Raw genomic sequence first — 22,830 nt, 5'->3', positions numbered from 1 at the left:
AGATTAATTATGTGGTGATAACTTCTCACTTTTGGGTCTGCCTTCAAAAGGTATCTAGTTTCTTCGGCTAATGAGATAAGTATCTACTTATAAACATTTCTTACGAAATGATATTGGTAGTCGATCCAATCCACAACAAAGTTCAAGTCAATTGTGTTTGTCTGTTTGTTCGATTTTGTTTTTGTTTTTGTTTTTTGTTTTGTTTTTATAAAGCAGAAGTGAAACAACCATTCACTAAATTGAGGAAATCAAAGATACATCATCAATAATACATTTCATGAGCTATTCAGGCGCTTCCTCCAACCAAATGTTACAACATTTTTCTAACAAAGCAAACTTGGCAAGTACATGTTCATACTGCTGCGCTCCTAACTGAGACACATTATGGTAATTGTGTTTGTTCTGTTTGCATTATCTTCTAACTGATCTTTATATCCAATTTCATGTTAGAGTTGTGCTACATATCCTGTGAGCCCCGGAAAATTTATCAAGCTTAATTTGAGATCGTTCGACAAATTATTTATTTACGATCTCGGTAATTGTCAAGTGTTCGAGAATAATTTCAGAATTTTACATAAGGTGAAATCCTCAATTTAGGAGGTGGATGGTAAAGTATACGGCACGACGAGTTCGTGGAAATTTTCGGGGAATTTTCCGGATACCCGAGCTATTTTTAACTATTTTCTGAAGTTGAGGAATTTTAGAAATTAAACTAAGAAATTAGGAAACAGATGGCGTGATCCTAGCCATCCACCGACTCCACCTCTTGATCCTAGCCTTTCATCCTTAATTAGATCAGTCTATATATCCATGTGTGCTCTGTTGGGAGAGCCAGAAGGATCGAGAGAGAGAGAATAGAACCTGGTGCTCTCTGCACCGGACGCCACCGACCCGAGAAAGAAAACCCGGCCAGAACGCCGTCCTCCGGCCACCTCACGACGGCGCATACCCACCATTCCCTTCACCTCTGCATCGCCTACATCCCAGTAGCTTCTGATCGCCCATGCACGGAACGAGGAGGGAGATGTGGCGGTGAGTGCAGTGACTGCTCTGGCCAGTTTCTGCAAGTTTCCGGCCACCATTCAAGGTGCATTCGGTATGGAAATTCATCCCTTCGTCATGTTATACACAATTTGATACTTAGTTTTCGGATTGGAGTGAGTTTTGATGAATTGGGTTTCTGGATTCCTTTCGGTTCCGGCTCTGTTCTTCGACGCAGGCGACTTCTCTGGCCTCTCTTGGTTCGCTCTGCATTTCGTCTCCACCTGTTGATGCTTGTCGTTCTAAACTGAAGCTAAATTCCAAAGAACTGCAAGCTGGTGTTGAACTCCCAGTTCATCATCGTCCCTGTTCAATCGAGCTTGCGCACAGTAGCTCTTGAAGGTATATTTCAACTCTCGAACCAAGTTTTGATCTTGGTATAATACTTGGGGGTTAGATGAACTGAATGGGTTGTTTGGCTGAAATTATATTATGCTTGTTCTAAGTTGGTTACTCAAGGTTGAGTTTGAAAGTGAGTGGATAACCTGTTGTTGTGGCCTTGAAATGGATAGTTAGTTGTTTGAATGTGTATAAGCTCGATTGCATGTGCAGACTGGGTTGTGAGTCGATGTGAATGGATTATGACTATCATGTCTGATTGTGGTTGTTGTTGTTACGGTGATAACAGTTTAGAATTTAGGAATGGGTTGTGGAAAAATCAAAATTTTGGTGAAGCTATAAAGCTTGGGTGTCCATAGTAAATTCCATGGAGTTACTATGTGGCTAAACGGTTAAGTAAATTTGAGATCTTTCGTTAGTGACGTCGTTATTGGTTTGTTTGTGTATTTCGTGGTGTGATAATAAGTAAAGAAAGAAATTAATGTTTATACATGTATTGGGTGGCCTTGGTAATCGGATACACTCAATATATGTTTGGTCGATAACGTAACTTCAAGTCAATGCTCGATAATTTAGGTAATTATCGAGTCTACCTCGATTGGTCAAACATGGTCAAATGGTCAAGGTGGTCAACCCTTGGTCAACTCCTGGTCAAACCAGGAAAAGTAGGTTTAGACGATTTATTAATCGTCGAGATTTCGTTTATATGTTCAATAGACTATTGACTATCGAAATGTCGGAATTTAGGATTCCAGTTACCCGAGGAACAGAAGGTTCACGACTCTCGGAGTACGTGAGAGAAAGCATCGGAATCCAGGTAGGGATTCAGGACTCTCCTCGGTTAGTTGTTTCTTTATATCTTGTGTTAAAATATGCATGATGGGTGGTACGGTTTGGTTATGTTAAAATGCAATGCATACTAACCAAATTGTGAGAGATGTGATGGCTTGAGAGCGAAAGGGGCACTGACTTCCTTGGGTTCGATCCCCTAAACCTCCGGAGGGTTAGCTATACCGGTCGTCCAAGTATTTGCAATCCCGGACTCGGTACGTGTGTATAGCTAGGTAGTGGACGTTCTCGCTACGCTTACCTGGTGATAAATGAATTTGATGTAAGGTCGTGTAGTGGGTCTATGGGACCGGCCATCAGGTAACACTTGGATTTGGCGCCGTATTTATTTAAGCATCATGCATCAGTTTTCAAGTTGAAAATATTAAAATTTGTCGTTCATTTTTAATTACTTGGTTTAAGCCTATTTTCACACTGGAGCTCCAAAATCTATTTATTGGTTTCATGCCTAGTCGAGTTAGAGTTCCTGTTGAGCAGCGAGGACGAAAGCTCACCCCTACAACAGTATGAATGCAGGTACTGTGCACTGGTGACGGGACATTAGCGGACGGAGCTGGGTGTGCATAACAAGTTCGGTAAACCCTTGTCTGGAGTTGCGCTAACTTTTATTTCTCAAACTTCGTGTTTCAGAGCTTGTTGTTATCTAGCCTCAGGTTAAACTCAGTTGGATTCTCTTTCATTGAAATCCGTACCCCGTGTACGTCATTATCCAAGTTCTGAACAAACAAAATGGTTGCTAGCAATTCAAGTTTTCACCTCAAAAATATTTGTAGCTTCCGCTGTGTTTTACGAAAACTTTTCAAACAAAAAGCCTAGCGGTTCTCTAGAATATAAATCGAGCGTTCGGTTTATATTTTAGAGGCTCGCGGCACTGTGACGTGCTTAAGCTGGTGAGGTGCAGCTTGGGGCGTTACATATCCTAAATGGGTATGGCTATTACTACCCTACAGTCTACTTTGTTCATCCTACAAAACAATTATCACTCAAATATTTCAATTTTATCCTTCAATTAAATAAATATAAATAAAAAAGAATGGAAATTTGCAACAACCACTAGCACCCTTGCTATGACCGACACTTTTGCCAAGCTCCTTCATCCTTTATTCAATCCTCTATAAGAAGCCAATTAATACCACATAATTTAACTCATTGTCAACTGATCGAAGTTGAAAAGAGTGCATAGATAAGAGAACACTAGGTAGTGAGATTTTAAGAAAACCATGGCATCGGAACAGAAGAGAAACAATCTCCATAAAAGGGCAAAGTTGTAATGTTCATAGGTAATATGGGTCCATGGCGTTTCATCATATAATGCATCATGCATGATTTACCAAACCAAACTATCAAATTTTTGTAGGTGGCACCTCTGCCTTTGCAACACACTAAGCTCTATCCCTTTCTTCCTTTCGGTTTTTTTTTTTTTCTCTTTTCTTTTGCTCCATCAATCAAGTGTCCTGCAAGCATGCTGGAGTTCTTTGCTAGCTATCAGATAAAACTAGAAAAGGGATCTATTTAGAAAATGAGAGGCATCATTGCAGTTTGGTTCGACAGAGGTGTGGTATGGTTTGTTTGCAACGGTGGATGGCAACGCTACAGCTTTTGTTTTGTTTTATGTTTTAGTTTAACAAACAAGGGTGACACTGAAAATTTTGGTGGCAAAAATTAGATGTAGGGTGAGCAAAGAAAATTATAGGGTGGAAAGAGCCACACCCATCCTAAATTTTTATACTAAATTTGATTATCAAATGACGTGGCAGATGCAACATAATTCGATTTGTATGAACGAACGGATGACATATATTTTATTTCAAGTTTTTATAAGAAAGATATAGATAAAAAGGTGAGGAATCCCAATTCAGACTAATCTAACAACTGTCATACATGCATCATAACACCATCACATTGAAATATTTTATAGCATAACTAATTTCTCAAGAAGCGTTTTTTCCCCCTACATTTGGGGATGGGTATGGAGATTTCTGTGTTGTAGAATATTTTATGCCTTTTTACTTTCTTTGACTAGATTTAAGGAAATTGTAAAGGCAAAAGGCCTTTAGAATTATCTCTCATTGTTCTTCATAAAAGAGGGGTGTATAGGTGGGCGTCTGGACCATTTTTTCTTTTCTCGAACCTGGGGTCACCCTTTGATTACCAATAATATAATCAAAGAACCACATAAATACAGCAGGTTTGGGGTTCTTTTTCTTTAGGCGGGTGAAATTTGCACCCCCATAATTACAAACCACACCCCTTTATATTATTTTAATAGTATTTTTTCTCACATCTCTTTACACTTTTTTAAATGCCCTTGAGTCAGATACCTTTTTTTTTTTTTGGTCTTTTTTGGTCCGTGAACATCACACGTTGAACTAAAGAGTGGGACCGTTGACTGTCTTTACCTTCTGCCAACTTAGAAAGAGTGAGCTCCTCCTCTATACTCTCCCTGAAACAGAGCTCTCTCTCTCTGGCTTTTTATTTATCTCTCTATCTCTAAGCTGCACGCTCTTCTGATTCGCATGGTGGTTTTCTGGCTTTATTAAGCCTCCGAATTTGTCACATTGTGTTCCCTATACGCCTCTCTCTCTCTCTCTCTCTCTCTCTCTCTCTCTAGCTAGCTCTCTGCTCTGTTTCATTCATTGTTTGCTTCCTCTGTTTTTTCTATTCCTCTGTTCTCTGCTTCATCTTTCATTTTCTCTGTTTCCTTCTTCTTCTTCACCAAAATCCATCCATGACTGTGAGCAACAGCATCGGTAAAGAATGCCTTGTGGTGGAGGTGGTGGCGGCCCACAACCTCATGCCCAAAGACGGCGAAGGCTCAACGTCCCCATTCGTCGAAATCAAATTTGAAAACCAGAGGCTCCGAACCCAGGTCAAGTACAAGGACCTGAACCCGGTCTGGAACCTCAAATTTAAAAAATGAGGACCTAACCTTTTGCAAAAATCAATAAAATCCTAGATTTCAGATTAATGAGCAAAACAGATACAAATCAATGAATCATACAATTTAATTCCTATCTAAAACTGGAAAAACAGATTCAAGAGTGAATTTGACAACTGAACACCTTGGGACTATCTGCTTCTCCAAACTAAATGCCAAAACCTGTGGGTATTTGACAATCATTTCTTAAGGCAATTCCATATTGTTCAAGAAAAAACCATTTCTTGCATTATTTTCTTCTCCGACTTAAATTCTTGAAGGCAGAGTGAACATCATCCTCAACCCCATCTCATCATATAAACTTGGCTACTTCAATTCCATATCGACTTACTATTCTTAGTACCAATGCACGTAGTGCAGAAACAAAAATTAAAATCATAAGAACAGGAAGTAAAAAGGTGTACCAAAACCAGTAAAACTAAAAATGAAGGAAAAGAGAAAGACCAAATCATGAATACCACATAGGCACATACTCAATTGACTGACATAACCTATGGGAATTTGACAACTATTCCTGAAGGCAATCCCATCTTGTTCACCAGAAAATCCATTGTTTGCATTATTTTCTTCTCCGACTTGAACATACACTGAGGGAACTTCTTCAAGGCAGAGTGAACATCATCCTCATACCAACCCCATTTCGTTATATAAACTCAGCGACTTCGATTCATTATGGACTTACTATTTTTAGTACCCAATTGGCCTAGTGCCACTGCAGATGTTGAATTATCAAAACTAAATCCAATTTCCTTAACCCGACTAACTAATGCACCAAATTTTTCCTGATCTTGAAGCAATACCTGAGTAAAATGAGCTACAAACAGAGAAATGCATGATTGGGGGTTTTTTGTTTTTTGTTTTTACAACTAGCAACTTACCAAGCTTGAAGAATCCGAAATCGAAAAGTCGAAAACTGAAACCGAACCCAGAAATCTGCTTGAGCCTTGAAGACGTCTAATCGTCTATGCTTTGCTACTGAAAATAGAATACCCAGAAGCACAAAGTAAGAGAAACAAAAATCAATTGAATACCATAAACCCATAAATTGACTGAAGAGTGAAAAATAGAAACCCAAACTTACCACCATCGCACTGTCAATCCATCATGGCGTCACCATCGAAGAGAGAAAAGGCGTCCGTGCGCCGTGTTGCCGTGCCCGGGGAGAGAGAGAGAGAGAGAGAGAGAGAGAGAGAGAGAGAGAGAGAGAGAGAGAGAGAGAGAGAGAGAGAGAGTGGGAGAGAGGAGAGATTTAGTTTGAGTTTAGGTCAGAGATCGGGTTTAGAAAGTTTCAATGTGTTGACACCCAAATTTCCACAAGCTCAAATGTAACGAGTGACATGAAAAGGGGACGAGTCATCTACCTCGCAATCTAATTGGGCCTTCGAGCAAGCCCACTTCACGTCAAAAGGAAGCTCTCTACGAGAAGCCCAAATGCTCAAACGATTGACACGCATTTTCAAAGAAGCTAACACGCTTATTTACCATGCAATACGCATAGACCCAAGCTACGCTTGGGGCTTATATGGAAGGGTGTGGTGTGGAAGGTAACAGATTCTGTGAGGCCTATTGTTGAGTTAAGGCCTATTGACAATTTTGGGCTTGGGGACCAAAATTCATGCTTGAGGGTCTAGAACCTTAACAAAGGCTAGTAGAGAGATAAAAGCAGGCCCAACAAAACCTAAAGCCCACTAGAGTTATTTCTTTACCCGAAGCCCATTACCCAAAGTCCATTACAGCAGCTTCTAGCCCAAAGCTCGTTGAAACCATCTTCTTCCCCAAACCAGAAATATCGCTCCATCAAGATTGCTGCTGGGATTGGTGCTTCACCATTTTTGGCAAGAACCCAAAATCCATGGAGAAGCTTTCTTATTCATATACCCAGCAATCCCATTTCAATTCCCAATAGCCCTCAAACTTTGTGATTACAATTTACAATAGCAGAAAATAGGGGGATTAGAATCCCTCAAATATCACAGCAGCACAAAATATGGGATCTTCACTGCTATGTGCCTATACCACCGGCCTTCACTCTCATAACAAGACCCAGCTTTCACCCTTTTGGTTTCATGGAGAAAAAAAAAAGTTGAAAGCTTGAGGATTAACCCACCAAAACTAAGAATACCACTTCAAAACCCCCAGTTCTTATCACAAATCTTCCCCTCCTATCTCCACTATAAAAAAGCGAGCTCATCACCGTTGGAAGCAAGCCACAACAACCTAGAAACATCAAGAAAGAGATCAAGCTCTATCTCTGAATCCCTAGCCATCAATTCCTCCAAATCAACTTTAACCCAGAAATCATGCCATTGCCGAAACTCTCTCTCTCTGCTAAGCTCCCAAGCATCTAGCTCCCACACCACATCTACCTGTAAGTTCTGTTCTCGTGAAATCTAATCCAATTGCTGCTGTTATTATCTAAATCGTTGCTGTTATCATCCAATCCAATCGCTGCTGTTATTATCTAGTGCAATCACTGCCGTTATCATCTAGCTGGTCACAATGAGGTTGTTCTCAGGTCCAACCTTTGATCAATTTTGGGCCTAGTCTCGCTTAATCAAGAGGGCTCTGCTACAAAAGATCTAAAACACAAAATTGCCCTCACACAATGGAGATTGGAAAAGAGAGTCTGTCGTTGTTTTGAGGAGAGAGAAAAATAAGAAGGGTTCTGTCATGGAGAGAGAGAGAGAGAGAGAGAGAGAAAGAGAGAGAGAGAGAGGAGATAGAGACCAAAAAAACTCAAGGGCATTTTAGGAAGTGAAAAGAGATGTGAGAAGGGGTGTGGTTTGCAATTTTGGGGGTGCAAATTTCACACCCCCCCCTTCTTTATTGTACTTATATAATGGGAAAGTGAAATTTGGCTCATAAGTTTTTAAGTTTCATTGAAAATCTAAGGCATGTTTAGTAAAATATTATCGAGAAAAACACGGAGCTAGGGTTTCGGGTTTTTCAGCATTGCCCGTCAACTTCAATGGAGATTTTGGCATTGAATTGTAAAGGGATTGGCAACGTATGATGCTTCTGTGCAAGCTTTGTGTGTTGTTATTCAGAAACACAGGCCATATTTTATCTTTCTTAGTGAGACTAAGGTTTCAGATTTTGATTATATGGCGAATCTGCGATTGAAAGTGGGTTACCTGAATTGCGAAGCTATCTTCAGCCAGAGACAGTCCAGCGGCCTAGCTCTCTTCTGGCGTGACTGTCTTGACGGCCGTTTCCAGTTGAAGTCAAGTCACCGTATCGATGTTGAGATCAGAGAGACTGATGGGTCGAGTCACAAGTGGAGGCAGACCAGGTTTTATGGGCATCCAACCACATCTGAGAGACACTGGACTTGGGATTTACTCTGGGAACTGTGTGTGGCGTCTTCTCTGCCATGGGTAGTGATCGAAGACTACAACGAGATTCTACATAATGCTGAGAAGGAAATGGGAGTGCCACGACACGAAGGGCAGATGCAGTTGTTACGTGATGTCATGGTGCACTGTGATCTGGTGGACCTGGGCTTCTTTGGTACACCGTTTACTTAGCATGGTAGTGGAGGGAAATGCCGCTTGGATAGAGCTGCTGCTTCAGTGTCCTGGGTGGATGTCTTCCCAGATGCTACGGTTTCATACTTGGCGCCGATTCATGGGGATCATATCCTAATTTTACTGAGTTGTAAAGAGTCGCCTTCACATAATAGGCCTGCTAGGCTATTCCGGTTTGAGTCATTCTGGGTTCAGCATGATGATTGCCGTCAGATTGTGAAGCAGGGTTGGTCAACTCTGATGGATGGTACAACTATGTTTCATGTAACGCAAAAAATTATGCATACAAGGATTACTTTAAACCATTGGTAGAAGGAGATTTTTGGGAATTGGAGGAGAGAAATGGATATGCTTCGTGACAGGCTTCAGGTTTTGTTAACTAGTTTTCATTATGCTCAACTGCAACAGGAACAGATGGCTTGATAATCTCTTAATGACAGAACATCACTAATGGCAACAGAGATCCAAGGTCACATGGTTGACCAAAGGGGATCATAACACGAAGTATTTTCATCATAAGGCCTCCAACAGAAGAGCTAAAAACATATTGCACAGATTGTTTGCTAATGATGGAACTTGGCATTCTACGGAGGTAGGTATGGAAGAGGTAGTTTTGGATTACTTTTCTTCTATGTTTAAGTCGGGTGACTTTGATCGTTCACAGATGCATGTGGTGGTTTTTTTTTTAACAAAAAAAAAAAAAAAACTCTTAGCCCACCCCACCCTTACATATGTCAGTGATAATCGAACCAATGACCTTTACAATGTTGGAATTATAATAAAACAATAAGTCACAGCTCACTGATAGATGCATGTGGTGGTTAACTTGTTACAACCTAAGGTTACTTGTTACAGCCTTATACTGAGATTGAGATTAGGGATGCACTTTTCCGGATGTATCCCACTAAGGCTCCTAGCCCTGATGGGATGCTCATATTATTTTTTCTGCAGTATTGGGAGGTTGTTGGGTCTGACATTGTAGCAGTAGTACGTGACTTTTTGCTTTCTAGGAGACTCCTTGGGGCTCTTATTATACACATGTATGTTTAATTCCTAAGGTACAGAATCCTGAACACATGTCTGATTTATGACCAATTGCTCTTGGTAATGTTGTCTATAAGATATGCTCTAAGGTTGTGGCTAACAGTTTGAAGAAGATCCTTGATGTTCTAATTTCACCTACTCAGAGTGCATTTATTCCTAAGAGGTTGATCACTGACAATACACTTATTGCCAATGAGATCTCACACTTTATTCATAATTGGAAGTCTAGCACATAAGGGGTGATGTCCTTAAAGTTGGATATGAGCAAGGCTTATGATCGTATGGAGTGGTGTTTTTTGGAGGCAGTGTTATTAAGGCTTGGTTTTTATGATAGTTGGGTCAAGATCATTATGCAGTGTGTGTCAACTATTTATTATTCTTTCTTGATTAATGGGCGGCCATGTGGTTATTTGACTCCTTCTAGAGGATTGAGGCAAGAGGACCATTTGTCTCCTTATTTGTTCTTGTTGTGTGCTGAGGTTTTCTCCATGCTTTTAGAGCGCAAAATACCTATGGGATTGTTACAGGGAATTTAGATTTGGCCAAAGGCACCAATTATTCATCACGTTTTTTTTGTTGATGACAGTTTGTTGTTTGGAAGAGCTACTTATGAGGAATTCATGCAGATCAGTCTGTTATTTCTACTTATGAGTTAGCTTCAGGACAGAAGGTTAACTTTACAAAAACCAGTGTGGTGTTCAATAAGAAGGTCTATGGTTCTCTACAGAGTCAGTTGTCTAATTACTTGGGTGTTAAGATTATTCCTAATCATGAGAAGTATTTGGGGTTAACGACCTACTGAGTGAGGAATAAGACTGAACCCTTTGATTACATTAAGGAGAAGATAAGTAAGAAACTAACGGGTTGGCAAGGTAAACTCCTTAGTGGTACAGGTAAAGATCTTCTCATTAGAGTAGTTGCTCAGTCGCTCCCTACTTATTATACTATGAATTGTTTTAAGCTGCCACAACATTTTTGCGATACACTTCATCAGTTACGTGCTCCAGTGGCGGACCCAGAAGTGTGCTTCTCTGAGGATGAACTTAAATTACAATAGCTGACATAAAAACGAAAAATTTAAAAACACATAATCTAGAGATAATATTCTACTATGAGAGCAGGAGGAACTATTTTTTTATAATCATTCTCATGGACAGAAATATACATCCTTAAGAGAAAAAGGTTCTAAGTTATAACATAATAAGAGTAAGTTTAAAAACTTATGCAATGTTTGGTCATAGCTACTGATGGTTTCTATGTGGGGGCACAACCTTATTGTCTCCCTTTAATTGCAACAAACTAACAAGGAATTCTATACATGAAATTGTCATATATTATTTCACTGTAGGGAGCAGCCCACACTAGGCCTATACTGGGTCAACCAGTGATATGCTCGCTTCTAGTGGGGCAGCAAAAATGAGAATAAGAAGATTCATTGGCTTTCCTGGTCTAAAATCTGCCAGCCAAGAGTGTCTGGTGGTATGGGGTTTAGGGATCTACATATACACAATGTTGTCTTTTGGCTAAACAGGGTTGGCGTCTGTTATGTAACCCAAATTCTTTGCTAGCTAGATTGTATGGTGCTAGGTACTTTCCATGGGGTAATATTTGGAGCAATATTCTTACATCTTCCCCCTCTGCTTGCTGGATAGGTATTTTTTTTCTTCTTTAAAGCTCCTCAGGAGTGGTATAAGATGGCAGGTGGGTAACGGTGCTAATATTCATGCTTGGAATGATCAGTAGATACCTAGACCAGTTAGTTTTAGACTTGTTATTCGTAGGAGGGATGGGCCTTTGTTGGTGAAGGATTATTTGCTTCTTGGTCTGCCTTGGAATGTGGATTTGGTGAGAGATTGTTTTTCTCAGGATGATGAAGAGTTGATTCTAGCTACCCGAGTCGGCGTGTTGTTCCTGATAGGTTAGTTTGACATTATGATTCCAAGGGCAGTTTCTCTACCAAGAGCACATATTTACTTGCTTTTCATCAGATGTATCGGGGTTATTCCTCTTATGAAGGTGAAGAAGCTTCAAACTTTTGGAAGTCAATTTGGCTTCCTAATATTCCAGGAAAAATTAAAGTGCACTTTTGGAAGGTTTGCTCATCTATCTTGCCTACTAATATATTCACAACTCTGTTCACGTAGAGTACCGGTAGTGGATGGGTGCTTCTTTTGTAATTCTGAGGAGGAGACGATTATGCATGTCAATTGTGAGTGTTCTTTTGTCAAGGATCTGTTGGGTCTCTTTCCTTCTCTGAGTTCGGTGTTGCAGTGGCGTGATCTACATGGTTCTGTGGTTGATTGGCTCTCTTCATGTTTGGGGCTATTGAGAAAGGAGAATGCTGTTTTGTTCTTGATTTTGGTTTGGTTTGTTTGGAAGGAGAGGAACAAGAGACTTTGGTCTGGTAAGTATGCATCTCATGTTCAACTAGCTTCCCAAATCACTTCCTTTCACCATCTTCATATGTCAGTAAAAGGTACGATACACTGGATTGTTAATAAGTGGAGTGTTAAATGGTCTTTACCTTTACTGGGTTGGCTCAAGGCCAATTGTGGTGGGGCTTACAATGCTTCAAGCCATTTTGGTGGTATTAGGGTTGTGCTTAAGGATAGTTCTGGCTCTGTGGTGGGTGGAGTCTATACTAAGGTATGGCAGGTGTTAAATCCGGAGACTGTGGAAGCTTTGGCTTGCCGAGCTGCATGTCAATTAGTGGAGAGGTTTTAGTCTAGCTCCAGTTGCTTTTGAGTCAGATTGCCAGTGTATTGTTTCATCCATTCTGTCAATGGGTGCCAATACTTCTTTGTTGGGTAGAGTATATGAGGGTACTTCTACTATTTTAGAGAGCCTACATGGTTCTCATCTTAGTTATGTTGGTAGGAATGCAAATAGGGTAGCACATAAGTTGGCTAAATTTGCATTATGTTCTAATTTTGATTTGTATTGGAGTGAATTTGTTCCCACATAAATTAGTGGCTTTGTAGCCACTTTGTGTACAAACTAAGTTGATACATAAATATACTCTGATGTCCTTTCCTCAAAAAAAAAAAAAAAAACATGTTTAGTAAGGTTGATATTAGTTATTTATCATTTTAGTTTTACTTTATTAAAAAAGAAACACAAATTCATTCAAACAAGTAAATCATGTAATCAATGATGTGACATTAGCTGGCAGTGCCGCATCATTTGGTAAGGAATTTTGGTACAATTTTTTGGGATCTCAAATATTTTCTCTATGACTATCTAGTTTGGATTCTCCAAGTTTCTATCTCTTTCTTCTTCTTTTTTTTTTTTGAAAAAAATACCGGATGGTTTAGTTAGACCTTCAAAATTGATATTTAAACATTTCTCGTCAATATCTCTACACTAAACTACCATTTTTACCTCCTTTTTTAATTTTGTTTAGATCGATTTGCTCATATTCATGAACATGCTATCAGTTGGTTTGAATACAATTCCATCTAGATGGGGCCCAAACTAACAAGCTAGGTATTGGCATCAAATAAAACAAACTAAGAATACCGTATGGGAAAATTTTACAATGTGTTAACGTATGATATGCATACAATTGTCTTAAAAGTGGTAAAATGAGTCATCAAAATAGTAATATTAGTCCTTAAAGTAGTAACATGAGTCCTTAAAGTGGTAAATTTTCTTAGTTACCACATGAGTCCTCAAAATAGTAATATTAGTCCTCAAAGTGGTAACATGAGTCCTTAAAGTGACAAATTTTCTTAGTTTACCATATGAGTCCTCAAAATAGTAATATTAGTCCTCAAAGTGGTAACATGAGTCCTTAAAGGGTAAAAATAGTTGATGTATGAGAAATATTAACATACCATAGCTTTACCCTAAAACATATATCATCAATCATACATACTTCTTTACTTGAAAGATTAAAAGGTGAAGTAGTAGAGTTCTGATTTCAATATCTTGGACAGTATATTAATTGTTGATCAAATCATTAGTTCATTACTCTCATTCTACTAGATAAATGAGACATTAATTGGTGTTTGAAGTTAAACTCAAAAGCCAGTGACTATTTGAATTAGTATCGTACGAAATATTATGATCAAAATTTCACAAATCGTCTTATTTGATCGTCTTGCAAATTGGATTGGCCACCAACAACACAAAGAAAGATGCGTGTGCAGAGAGAGAGAGAGATACCTGCTAGAGGGATTTATGTTCTTAAAATAGGTGGGTGCAATTGAATTTTTCTTTTCTCCTTTTCAATAATCTATCGGAGCTTGATAGGAATTAAAAAATTTCCAATATCAAGAGAGTTTCAAATATCAAATATCAAATTTAGAGGTCTAACTAGAACCGCCCAAAATGATTTCATTGAATCATTAACGATTGTAATCGTTATTAATGACATCCCTTATGAAGTCAGGAGCAATTACAAGCCAAATTTGGCTATCACTATTCCTTAAAAGCATGAGATGCAAGCAAGTGAACCGCTGCAATTGTCTTTCTTGGTACAAAGTCAATCGGGAATTGAGGATGATCTCTCAACAGCTTCTTGATGTCCTCTAGCATAAAAGTCATTGTAGACAAATCCTGGCCTTCTTGACTGATAGCTAGCTTGCACCAAAAAAGAGCAGTCTGTCTGAAAAAATACATGCACATACTGTAGAGAAACTGCTAGCTTCATCCCTTCCAGCAACGCAGCAAAGTCTGCGTGAAAAGGCAAAGTAAGCATAACACCGGGTCTATCAGGACCTGCATTAAACTGTCATGCTTTGCCCCGGACAGCTATACCAGCTACTCTCGCCTATTTGCAGCCTGATATGCGGTCATAGTTAATTTTCAGCCACCCATCATTAGGCCTCTTCCTTGAGTCTCCAAGTTTCTATCTCTTTGCTAATTAAGTCTCAGTTAATACATTACTTAATTGTGCTCAACAAACATTTTTTGTTTTTAGTCCTTACCCCACTTAGACCCCCATCGCTGATGCATGTGAGATTTGACCCATGACCTCTACCATGTTATTTAGGTTAGCTAACCAACAAGTCATGACTCATTAACATTAGATTTAAATTCAAGAACAGAGGATTATGAGATAGTTAGAATGAGTTCATTTTCATTATTATTCTTCAACATTGAACTTAAATTCAATGATCATTGAGCATAATTGAGTAGGTAAATAACACTGAAAAGTTTAATTTACACCCTCTCGAGTATCTCATGCTTCATTCGTGCTCATTATGTCAACAAGTTGCACTTACCAGACTAGGCTTGGTGTATGTGGATAAACCAGTCAAGATCGTAGAATTTAAAATTCGAGGCAATATTCAGGTTTAAGTCTAGTTTTACATAGCTAGCCAAATAATTATGTGATCAAATTACATGACGACCCCCCGAAGTATTGTGCTCTTCCATTGATACGAGCTTCAGCTTCTAGGTGTTCCGATTTTTCTACGTAAAAGCGATTAATTTGGAGCCGATTCTCCGTTCTTAATAGTATTGTAGCAGTGAACTGTAAAAGGAAGAGAAAAACAAATAAAAACACCCCCACAAAGCTGGAAATCCAAACACACTCATAATCCTGGCTTTATTTTATTCAAGTACAATTACATGCAGCTCATGTGTCGTAGTTGATTACTTGTTCATATATCTCATTGGTGTATTGTAAAAGTCTAAAAGATAAACAGTGTTCATATAGTTGGGTTGAAAACACGTTTACAGATTTTTCTTCTCCCCATTTAGCCTTTCGGGTACTGAATGCCAAGAGAGATTCCAAAACAATCCCACTGAGCCACTCACCACATTACAAGTCTCCAAAGAAATCATTACACACAGTTCCAACAACAATAAAAAGCCAAACCAAAATTACAATTAGTCTCCAAAATCCTTCACATCCCGACTTAGAGGCCCAGAAACAGATTGCATTCTCAGATTTTCATATGACTAGTCTCTCTCAATCAGGAAAAGAAAAACCCATCAAGCTCACAATGATGGCAGGCAAGAAGAAGCAATTCTATGGTGGATGGCATGAAGACAAAAGCAAAGCGAGTATCAGAAGAAGTAGAGGTCGAGAAGAACAAGAAACAGAGCAAGCACAGAAAGAAAATGAAGCTGCACTCAATTTGCTGTAAAGTGGTAGCAAGGAAAGAGTTGACTTGTTAAAAAATTTGGGTCTCTTTTACTGCTCAAGATTGTGACTCTCACTGTCTTCCTCCTCCATCAATCGATCTATTCCCCTATTTTTGTTCTTAGCCTCACATTTTTTCTCCTCTCTGTAAAGTTAGGTGTGAAGAGGACCTGAGAGTCTCTGTGTCTGTCTCTCTCTTCCTTATCTCTGAAAGTCAGACCCATATTGATTATTTTCATGGGCTTACTTATTTTTCTTAACCTTTACCTAATGCTTAAAGCCCAGTTGGGTTTCTCTCCCTTTAAACCATAGAGACCAAAATTTCCTGGATTCTCCAAAGTCTCTGTTTTGGTAACCATGCATTATCCCCCTAGTATCCTTATCTCAGTTTTCATTCTTTTCTTCCATTCTCTTTGATCATTTGCACCTCTAAACTTTTCCGGAATCGGGTACCCAATCAAATGATGTTTTGGGTTTGAGCTAGTCCAAAATTTCATCTGTCATCCCCTAAAGTTGTGAAGCAAACCTATTGGTGTTGTTTTTCGTAGTATGGTTACTTCTTCCCTGAAAATGCTATTACACTTGGGACTCCTCGTGTTATGTTTCAGTTTTGGCTCTACAAACTCATTAGATGAAGAAAGTCTTTTTCTTTTGGAGTTCAAGAGGTCCCTATCTGATCCAAGGAACAATCTTGGAAGCTGGAATTCATCACATTTGAGTCCTTGCAATTGGACTGGTGTGAGGTGTCTCAAGTCCAAGGTAACTTCTATAAATCTCACTGGCCTTAATTTGTCTGGTGTTTTGTCTCCAGTCATTTGCAATCTTCCTTACTTGGTTGAATTCAATGTGTCCAAGAACTTCTTCTCTGGGCCATTTTCCAATGATCTTGCTAACTGTCATAATCTAGCGTTTCTAGACCTTTGCACAAATAGGTTTCATGGGGAATTGGTTACCCCATTCACCAAAATGACCAACCTTAGGAAGTTGTATCTCTGTGAGAATTATGTGTTTGGTGAAATGCCTGAGGAGATAGGGAACTTAACTCTACTTGAAGAGCTTGTGATTTATAGTAATAATCTCACTGGCTCCATTCCTGGTTCAATTAGTAAGTTGAAAAAGTTAAAAGTCCTCAGGGCGGGTCGAAATTCTCTTTCTGGCCCAATACCAACTGTTATCAGTCAGTGTCAGAGCTTAGAAGTTTTGGGGTTATCACAGAATCATTTAGAAGGTTCAATTCCCAGGGAGCTTGAAGAACTTCAAAATCTGACTGATTTGATCCTTTGGCAAAATCATTTAACTGGTTCAGTTCCTGCTGAGATTGGTAATCTAAGTAGGCTAGAGTTGCTTGCCTTGCATGAAAACTCTTTCGGAGGAATGATCCCTAAGGAACTTGGTAAGTTATCACAGCTGAAGAGATTGTATATATACACCAACCAGTTGAATGGAACTATCCCAAGGGAACTAGGGAATTGTACCAATGCGGTTCATATAGATTTTTCTGAAAACCAGTTAAGTGGAGTCATACCACGGGAGTTGGGTTACATTCCTAATCTTTTGTTGCTTCACCTCTTTGAAAATCATCTGGAAGGAAACATTCCGAGGGAGCTTGGCCAGTTGAAGCAGCTGCAGATGTTAGACTTGTCCATAAACAATTTGACTGGCCCAATCCCACTAGAATTTCAGAACCTTCCTTACATGGATGAGTTGCAACTGTTTGATAATCATCTCGAGGGTAAAATTCCTCCTCTCCTTGGAGCTAACAGTAACCTCAGCATTCTTGACATGTCTGCAAATAAGCTTGTGGGTAGCATACCTGCGCATCTTTGCGAGTATGGGAAATTAGCATTTCTAAGCCTTGGGTCAAATAGGTTGTCTGGAAATATTCCTTATGGTATTAAAACATGCAAGTCTCTAGTCCAGCTAATGCTAGGAGACAACCATCTTACAGGAAGTCTCCCTATGGAATTATATACTCTTTATGCTCTTGAAGTCTTTCAAAACCGATTCTCAGGACCTATACCTCCAGAGGTAGGCAGGTTTAAAAGTTTAGAAAGGCTACTGTTGTCAGATAACTATTTTATTGGGCATATTCCTCTTGAGATTGGCAACCTATCGCAGCTTGTTACCTTCAATGTTTCCTCCAACAGGCTCACGGGGAACATTCCTCATGAGCTGGGAAATTGTACAAAGCTACAGAGGCTTGATCTCAGTAGGAATTACTTCACTGGAGTTCTCCCGGAAGAACTTGGAAAGCTAGTGAATCTGGAACTTTTGAAGCTTTCTGATAACAAGTTGATGGGAGGGATACCGAGTACTCTAGGGGATCTTGCCCGATTGACTGAGTTGGAGATGGGGGGAAATCACTTTTCTGGTAGCGTCCCTTTTCAGCTGGGCCAACTCAGTGCTCTACAGATTGCCCTCAATATTAGCCATAATAATCTTTCAGGTGAAATTCCTGAAAAGTTGGGGGACTTGCAGATGTTGGAATCCCTCTACTTGAATGACAATCAGCTTGTTGGTGAAATTCCTGCCTCAATTGGTGAGTTGCTTAGCCTTCTGGTGTGCAACCTCTCTAACAATAACCTAGTGGGAACTGTGCCAAACACACAAGTATTTCAAAGGATGGATCCTTCAAATTTTGCTGGAAACAATGGATTGTGCAGATCTGGATCATACCATTGTCATCAACCTCCAGTTCAATCTCATACACCAAAACGGAGCTGGATAAAGGAGGGTTCATCTAAAGAGAAATTAGTAAGCATCATTGCTGCTGTAATTGGAGTAATTTCCTTGATTCTCATAGTTGGTTTCTGTTGGGCAATGAAGCGCTCCAGACCTACTTTTGTTCCGGTTGAAGATCCAATCAAGCCAGACGTGTTGGACAACTATTACTTTCCGAAGGAAGGTTTCAAGTACCAGGATCTTGTTGTAGGCACCAACAATTTTTCAGACAATGCAGTTCTTGGAAGGGGAGCCTGTGGCACTGTGTACAAAGCCGTCATGGCTGATGGAGAGGTGATTGCAGTCAAAAAGCTCAAGGCACAAGGGGAAGGAGTCGGTGTCGATAGCAGCTTCCGCGCTGAGATATCAACCCTCGGGAAGATCAGGCATTGCAATATTGTGAAGCTCTATGGCTTCTGCTGTCACCAAGACTCGAATCTGCTCTTGTATGAGTACATGGAAAATGGCAGTTTAGGAGAACATCTCCATGGAAACGATCAAAGATGTTATCTAGACTGGAATACACGATATAAGATTGCTCTTGGAGCAGCAGAGGGTTTGTGTTATCTCCATTATTACTGCAAGCCCCAAATCGTTCACCGTGACATAAAGTCAAATAACATTTTACTGGATGAAGTTCTTGAAGCACATGTGGGAGATTTCGGCTTGGCAAAATTGATTGAATTGCCATACTCAAAATCCATGTCTGCTGTTGCTGGCTCATATGGCTACATTGCACCAGGTAAGAAAAGTGTTAACAATAGTTTTTACATATTTTCACTCTGTCATTCTCGTTTCTACTGCTACATAAAAGTTGATATACTATATATCATATCTCAGGGAATATATGCTTACTTTAGTGAATTATTACACTCACTTGAAGTAGCTCACTGTATCAGATGTTTATTTCAGAATAACCTATGTAACTTACAGTAGAGAGGGCAAGTAGTCTTCATCGTAATTCTGACCATGTACCTTTTCATTTCAGAGTATGCTTACACAATGAAAGTGACTGAGAAGTGTGACATCTATAGTTTCGGAGTGGTTCTGCTGGAACTAGTAACCGGAAAGACACCCGTCCAACCACTGGAGCTGGGTGGAGACCTAGTCACTCTGGTAAGAAGAGCCATAAATAATTCAGTGGCAACATCCGAATTGTTCGACAAGAGGCTAGATCTGAGTATGAGGAGCACAACTGAAGAGATGACTCTATTTCTCAAGATTGCGTTGTTCTGCACCAGTGTGTCCCCAGTTAAAAGGCCAACAATGAGGGAGGTCATTGCGATGATGATTGATGCTAGGCGGTCCGTGACCGTGAGCAACTGCTCATCACCAACATCTGAGAGTCCTTTGGATAAAGATCCTTCAAGAGGTTAGAACACACACACACACACACACACCCAAAAAAAAAAACAGAAAGATTGGTAGGCTTATCGTTCTGGGGGTTAGAACTGATATTGGCTTGCATGATTTTGTATATTGCAGATTGTATGGAGTTATAGACTCACTCCATCTGCCAGAAAGGGTTTTTTAGACTCACTGGTTGTTCTTCTCTGTTGGATTTGCTCAAAGAAAATAAAGATTATATCTTATGATCTGCTTTGTGCTAACCACTCAAAATGTTAAAGAAGCAAAATAGTGTGGCTGTGAAGAAAGCGAACCACTCTAATCCTGTCCCAAAATTCTGTCACAGCATCTTCGCAGTTTCTTTTTCCAAGTTGGCCAGATTGTCTGTGGCAGTTTTATCTACATAAGATAAAGTTAACTGATTACTCATGCCTCGCCAAAAAACACATTTCAATTTACATGAATTATATCATTGAATCTTATTGAGGATGGAACCTTTAGAGTTGCTAAGAAATCCTGTATAGGGGTATTGTTGTATGTCGTTTCCGGAGAACCTAATCATGTGCAAGGACAGTTCACCAGCAATTTAACAAACAAGAACACATTCGCAATAAGGAATTCTAGTATGGCCAAAATTGTAAATCAATAACCAAATTCTTTAAACGTCAATCTCACTGTGTATAACTTGATTCACATATATCCTAACATCCACAAAGATGATCACCCCTGGGATCTAGAACTGCTTCACTACCTTTCTTTATATTCACTCAAATCTTCATCTCTAACCACAACAAACCTAGCTTTTTCCCACCAAAAAGATCAACACAAATGTGATCAACTTTTCCTGACCATTTTATCACTGACGTAATGATAGTAATTACTGTTACTCTGGTTGTTCTTCTTGTTACTTCTAGTCTTCACCAGCTGACCAAGTCCCTTCCACCACCACCGCCGCCTCTTATGGGCTGAAAGCGAAACCCCAGCCGGGACGACAATAGTCTTACTGGGCTTCTTTTTAACCCCATACACATCCGGCGGCCTGTAACTCTTGAGCAAGGCCCAATTAATCCCATGAAAAAACGGGTGCCGTTTAATCTCAGTAGCCCCCTTGGCGCACCCTATCCTTTTCTTCGGGTCCCTCGCCAGCAGTCCCTGTATCAAATCCCTCGCCTCCTTCATCCCCTCCTCCTCTCCCTCCGCCACGTGGAACCTAACGCCGTCGGCCAGCGCTATATTCCGCAGCGTGCTCTCCTTACTCCCGCCCTTAAACGGCGTCGTCCCGTACAGCAGTTCGAAGATGAAAATCCCGAACGCCCACCAATCGACGCCGTTACCGTGACCGTAACCGCCGACGAGTTCGGGCGCCAAATACTCGTGGGTGCCCACGCACGACATCGAAAACGCCGTCGTTGGCTCCGCCACGAACTCCGCCTCCATTTCCTCCTCCTCCTCCTTCGGCTCTCGCTCGCTCGATCCGAAGCAGTTGGCGGATCTCCTTGTTTTCCTGGCGGGCCGGAGCTTCACGACGCGGCGGCGCTCGAAGGTCGGAACGACGTCGGACTTGAAGCAGAGGTCGAAGTCGGAGAGCATGATGTGGCCGTCCTCTCGGAGGAGGACGTTCTCGGGTTTGAGGTCGCGGTAGACGATCCCGAGCGCGTGGAGGTACTCGAGCGAGGCGAGGACCTCGGCGGCGAAGAAGCGGGCGGTCCGGACCGGGAGGCGGTGCTGGGGCTGTTTCATGAGGAGGGTTTGGAGGTCGCCGTTGGGGCAGTAGTCGATGAGGAGACACGTGTAGTGGGAGACGTCGATGCGGGCGTAGAGCGTAGGGAGGAAAGGGTGGTCGAGCATGGCGAGGATCTGGGCCTCGGTCTCCACGTGGGCCTGCTTCTTCGGCGAGATGGCCGCATGGTCAACGACTTTGAGGGCGAACAAGGAGTCGTCGGGGTTGTAGTCGCGGAGGCGGCAGAGGAAGACGCGTCCGAGGTTGCCGGAGCCGAGGCGGCGGAGGAGCTTGAGGTGTCGGATGTGGAGTGCCTTGTCGGATGACAGGTTGGTGGCCGCTTTTATCGCCGTCCAATGCGGGTCCCATTTGCGGTGGTGGAGGACTGTGGGGACGTTGGTGGTTGTTACGGTGGCGGAGGATAGGCGTGAGTCGCGATCGTTGAAGCTGAGAGTGAGGCTGCTGCGGGCCAAGCTGGTGCGGGCGCTGGAGGAGGAGACGTAGGTGCGGTCGGTTGTGCAGGAGGTGAAGCTGAAGTCGAGGTCGCCGTAGTCGGCTATAGGCAACGGGCAGTCCAAGTCGACTTCCATGGCTGGTGCATACAAGAGAGCTAGAGAGTTGTAGTATATATGTTGGAGAAAATCAAATGCAAGTTTGTTTGGGATTGGTATGGAGGCTTATAAAGGATGAGAGAGAGGAAGAGAGGAACAGGAAGAGGGGAAGGTTCGAAGGGCCTGGAGGAGGATTAAATAAGGTGTTTGGTTGACCCCGGCTGAGCATCTGCATGTTAAAATGGGAGAGAGAAGGGGGTTTAAATAAGGGCGGAAGGGAAGGAATACAAGGAATGGGGCATCAAATTCAGAGGAGCCAACAGGGATTTTTCTGGTCCTATGGATATAACCATGTTTTGGGTTCACCTAATCATGCAATAAGCACAGATATTACTCCATATCTACGTAAATTTAAGAAAGGAACAAGAATATTTGATGTCAATAGAAAAGACAAGAGAAAAGAAGGAGGTTAATCCAGTATGAAAGAATATTTTAATTTTCTCAATCTTAACCAGATGTATTGTTTTTACTATTTATATTTAATGGAGATGCAAAATATTCAATGTTACATATAAATTTTTAGATTATATGGCAAGATGAAACTTAACATTTTTTCACTCATGTCAATAAATTCTGTCTGTTTCTCGAAACAATAATAT

General features: G+C 40.8%; 2 protein-coding genes and 1 long non-coding RNA gene across 3 annotated transcripts; 2 read left to right on the top strand and 1 right to left on the bottom strand.

Annotated features, from left to right (window-relative positions):
• Positions 1 to 830: 830 nt before the first annotated feature.
• Positions 831 to 2,374, top strand: LOC121049611. Its single transcript, XR_005800874.1, has 3 exons — positions 831 to 1,096; positions 1,220 to 1,383; positions 2,128 to 2,374. It is a non-coding gene; the product is annotated as an uncharacterized LOC121049611 (long non-coding RNA).
• Positions 2,375 to 15,278: 12,904 nt separating this feature from the next.
• On the top strand, positions 15,279 to 20,329 carry LOC112164633 (leucine-rich repeat receptor-like serine/threonine-protein kinase At1g17230). The gene is made up of 3 exons (XM_024300899.2): positions 15,279 to 19,295; positions 19,542 to 19,925; positions 20,039 to 20,329. The coding sequence occupies exons 1-3, from the start codon at positions 16,382 to 16,384 to the stop codon at positions 20,053 to 20,055; spliced, it is 3,315 nt and encodes a 1,104-aa protein (XP_024156667.1). The 5' UTR covers positions 15,279 to 16,381; the 3' UTR covers positions 20,056 to 20,329.
• A 210-nt stretch (positions 20,330 to 20,539) lies between these two features.
• LOC112164634 (serine/threonine-protein kinase WAG1) lies at positions 20,540 to 22,395 on the bottom strand. Its single transcript, XM_024300900.2, has one exon. The coding sequence runs from the start codon at positions 22,208 to 22,210 to the stop codon at positions 20,735 to 20,737; it is 1,476 nt and encodes a 491-aa protein (XP_024156668.1). The 5' UTR covers positions 22,211 to 22,395; the 3' UTR covers positions 20,540 to 20,734.
• Between the last annotated feature and the right edge of the window lie 435 nt (positions 22,396 to 22,830).

This window comes from Rosa chinensis, chromosome 5 (genome assembly GCF_002994745.2).
Source record: "Rosa chinensis cultivar Old Blush chromosome 5, RchiOBHm-V2, whole genome shotgun sequence".
NCBI classification, from domain to species: Eukaryota; Viridiplantae; Streptophyta; class Magnoliopsida; order Rosales; family Rosaceae; genus Rosa; species Rosa chinensis.
The sequence above is the reverse complement of the archived record's forward strand: the minus strand, read 5'-3'. Positions and strand labels throughout refer to the sequence as shown.

Coding starts and splice junctions, on each gene's coding strand:
- LOC112164633 (XM_024300899.2), top strand. CDS start 16,382: ATGGTTACTTCTTCCCTGAAAATGCTATTACACTTGGGACTCCTCGTG. Junction 19,296..19,541: donor ATATGGCTACATTGCACCAG/GTAAGAAAAGTG, acceptor TTTTCATTTCAG/AGTATGCTTACACAATGAAA.
- LOC112164634 (XM_024300900.2), bottom strand. CDS start 22,210: ATGGAAGTCGACTTGGACTGCCCGTTGCCTATAGCCGACTACGGCGAC.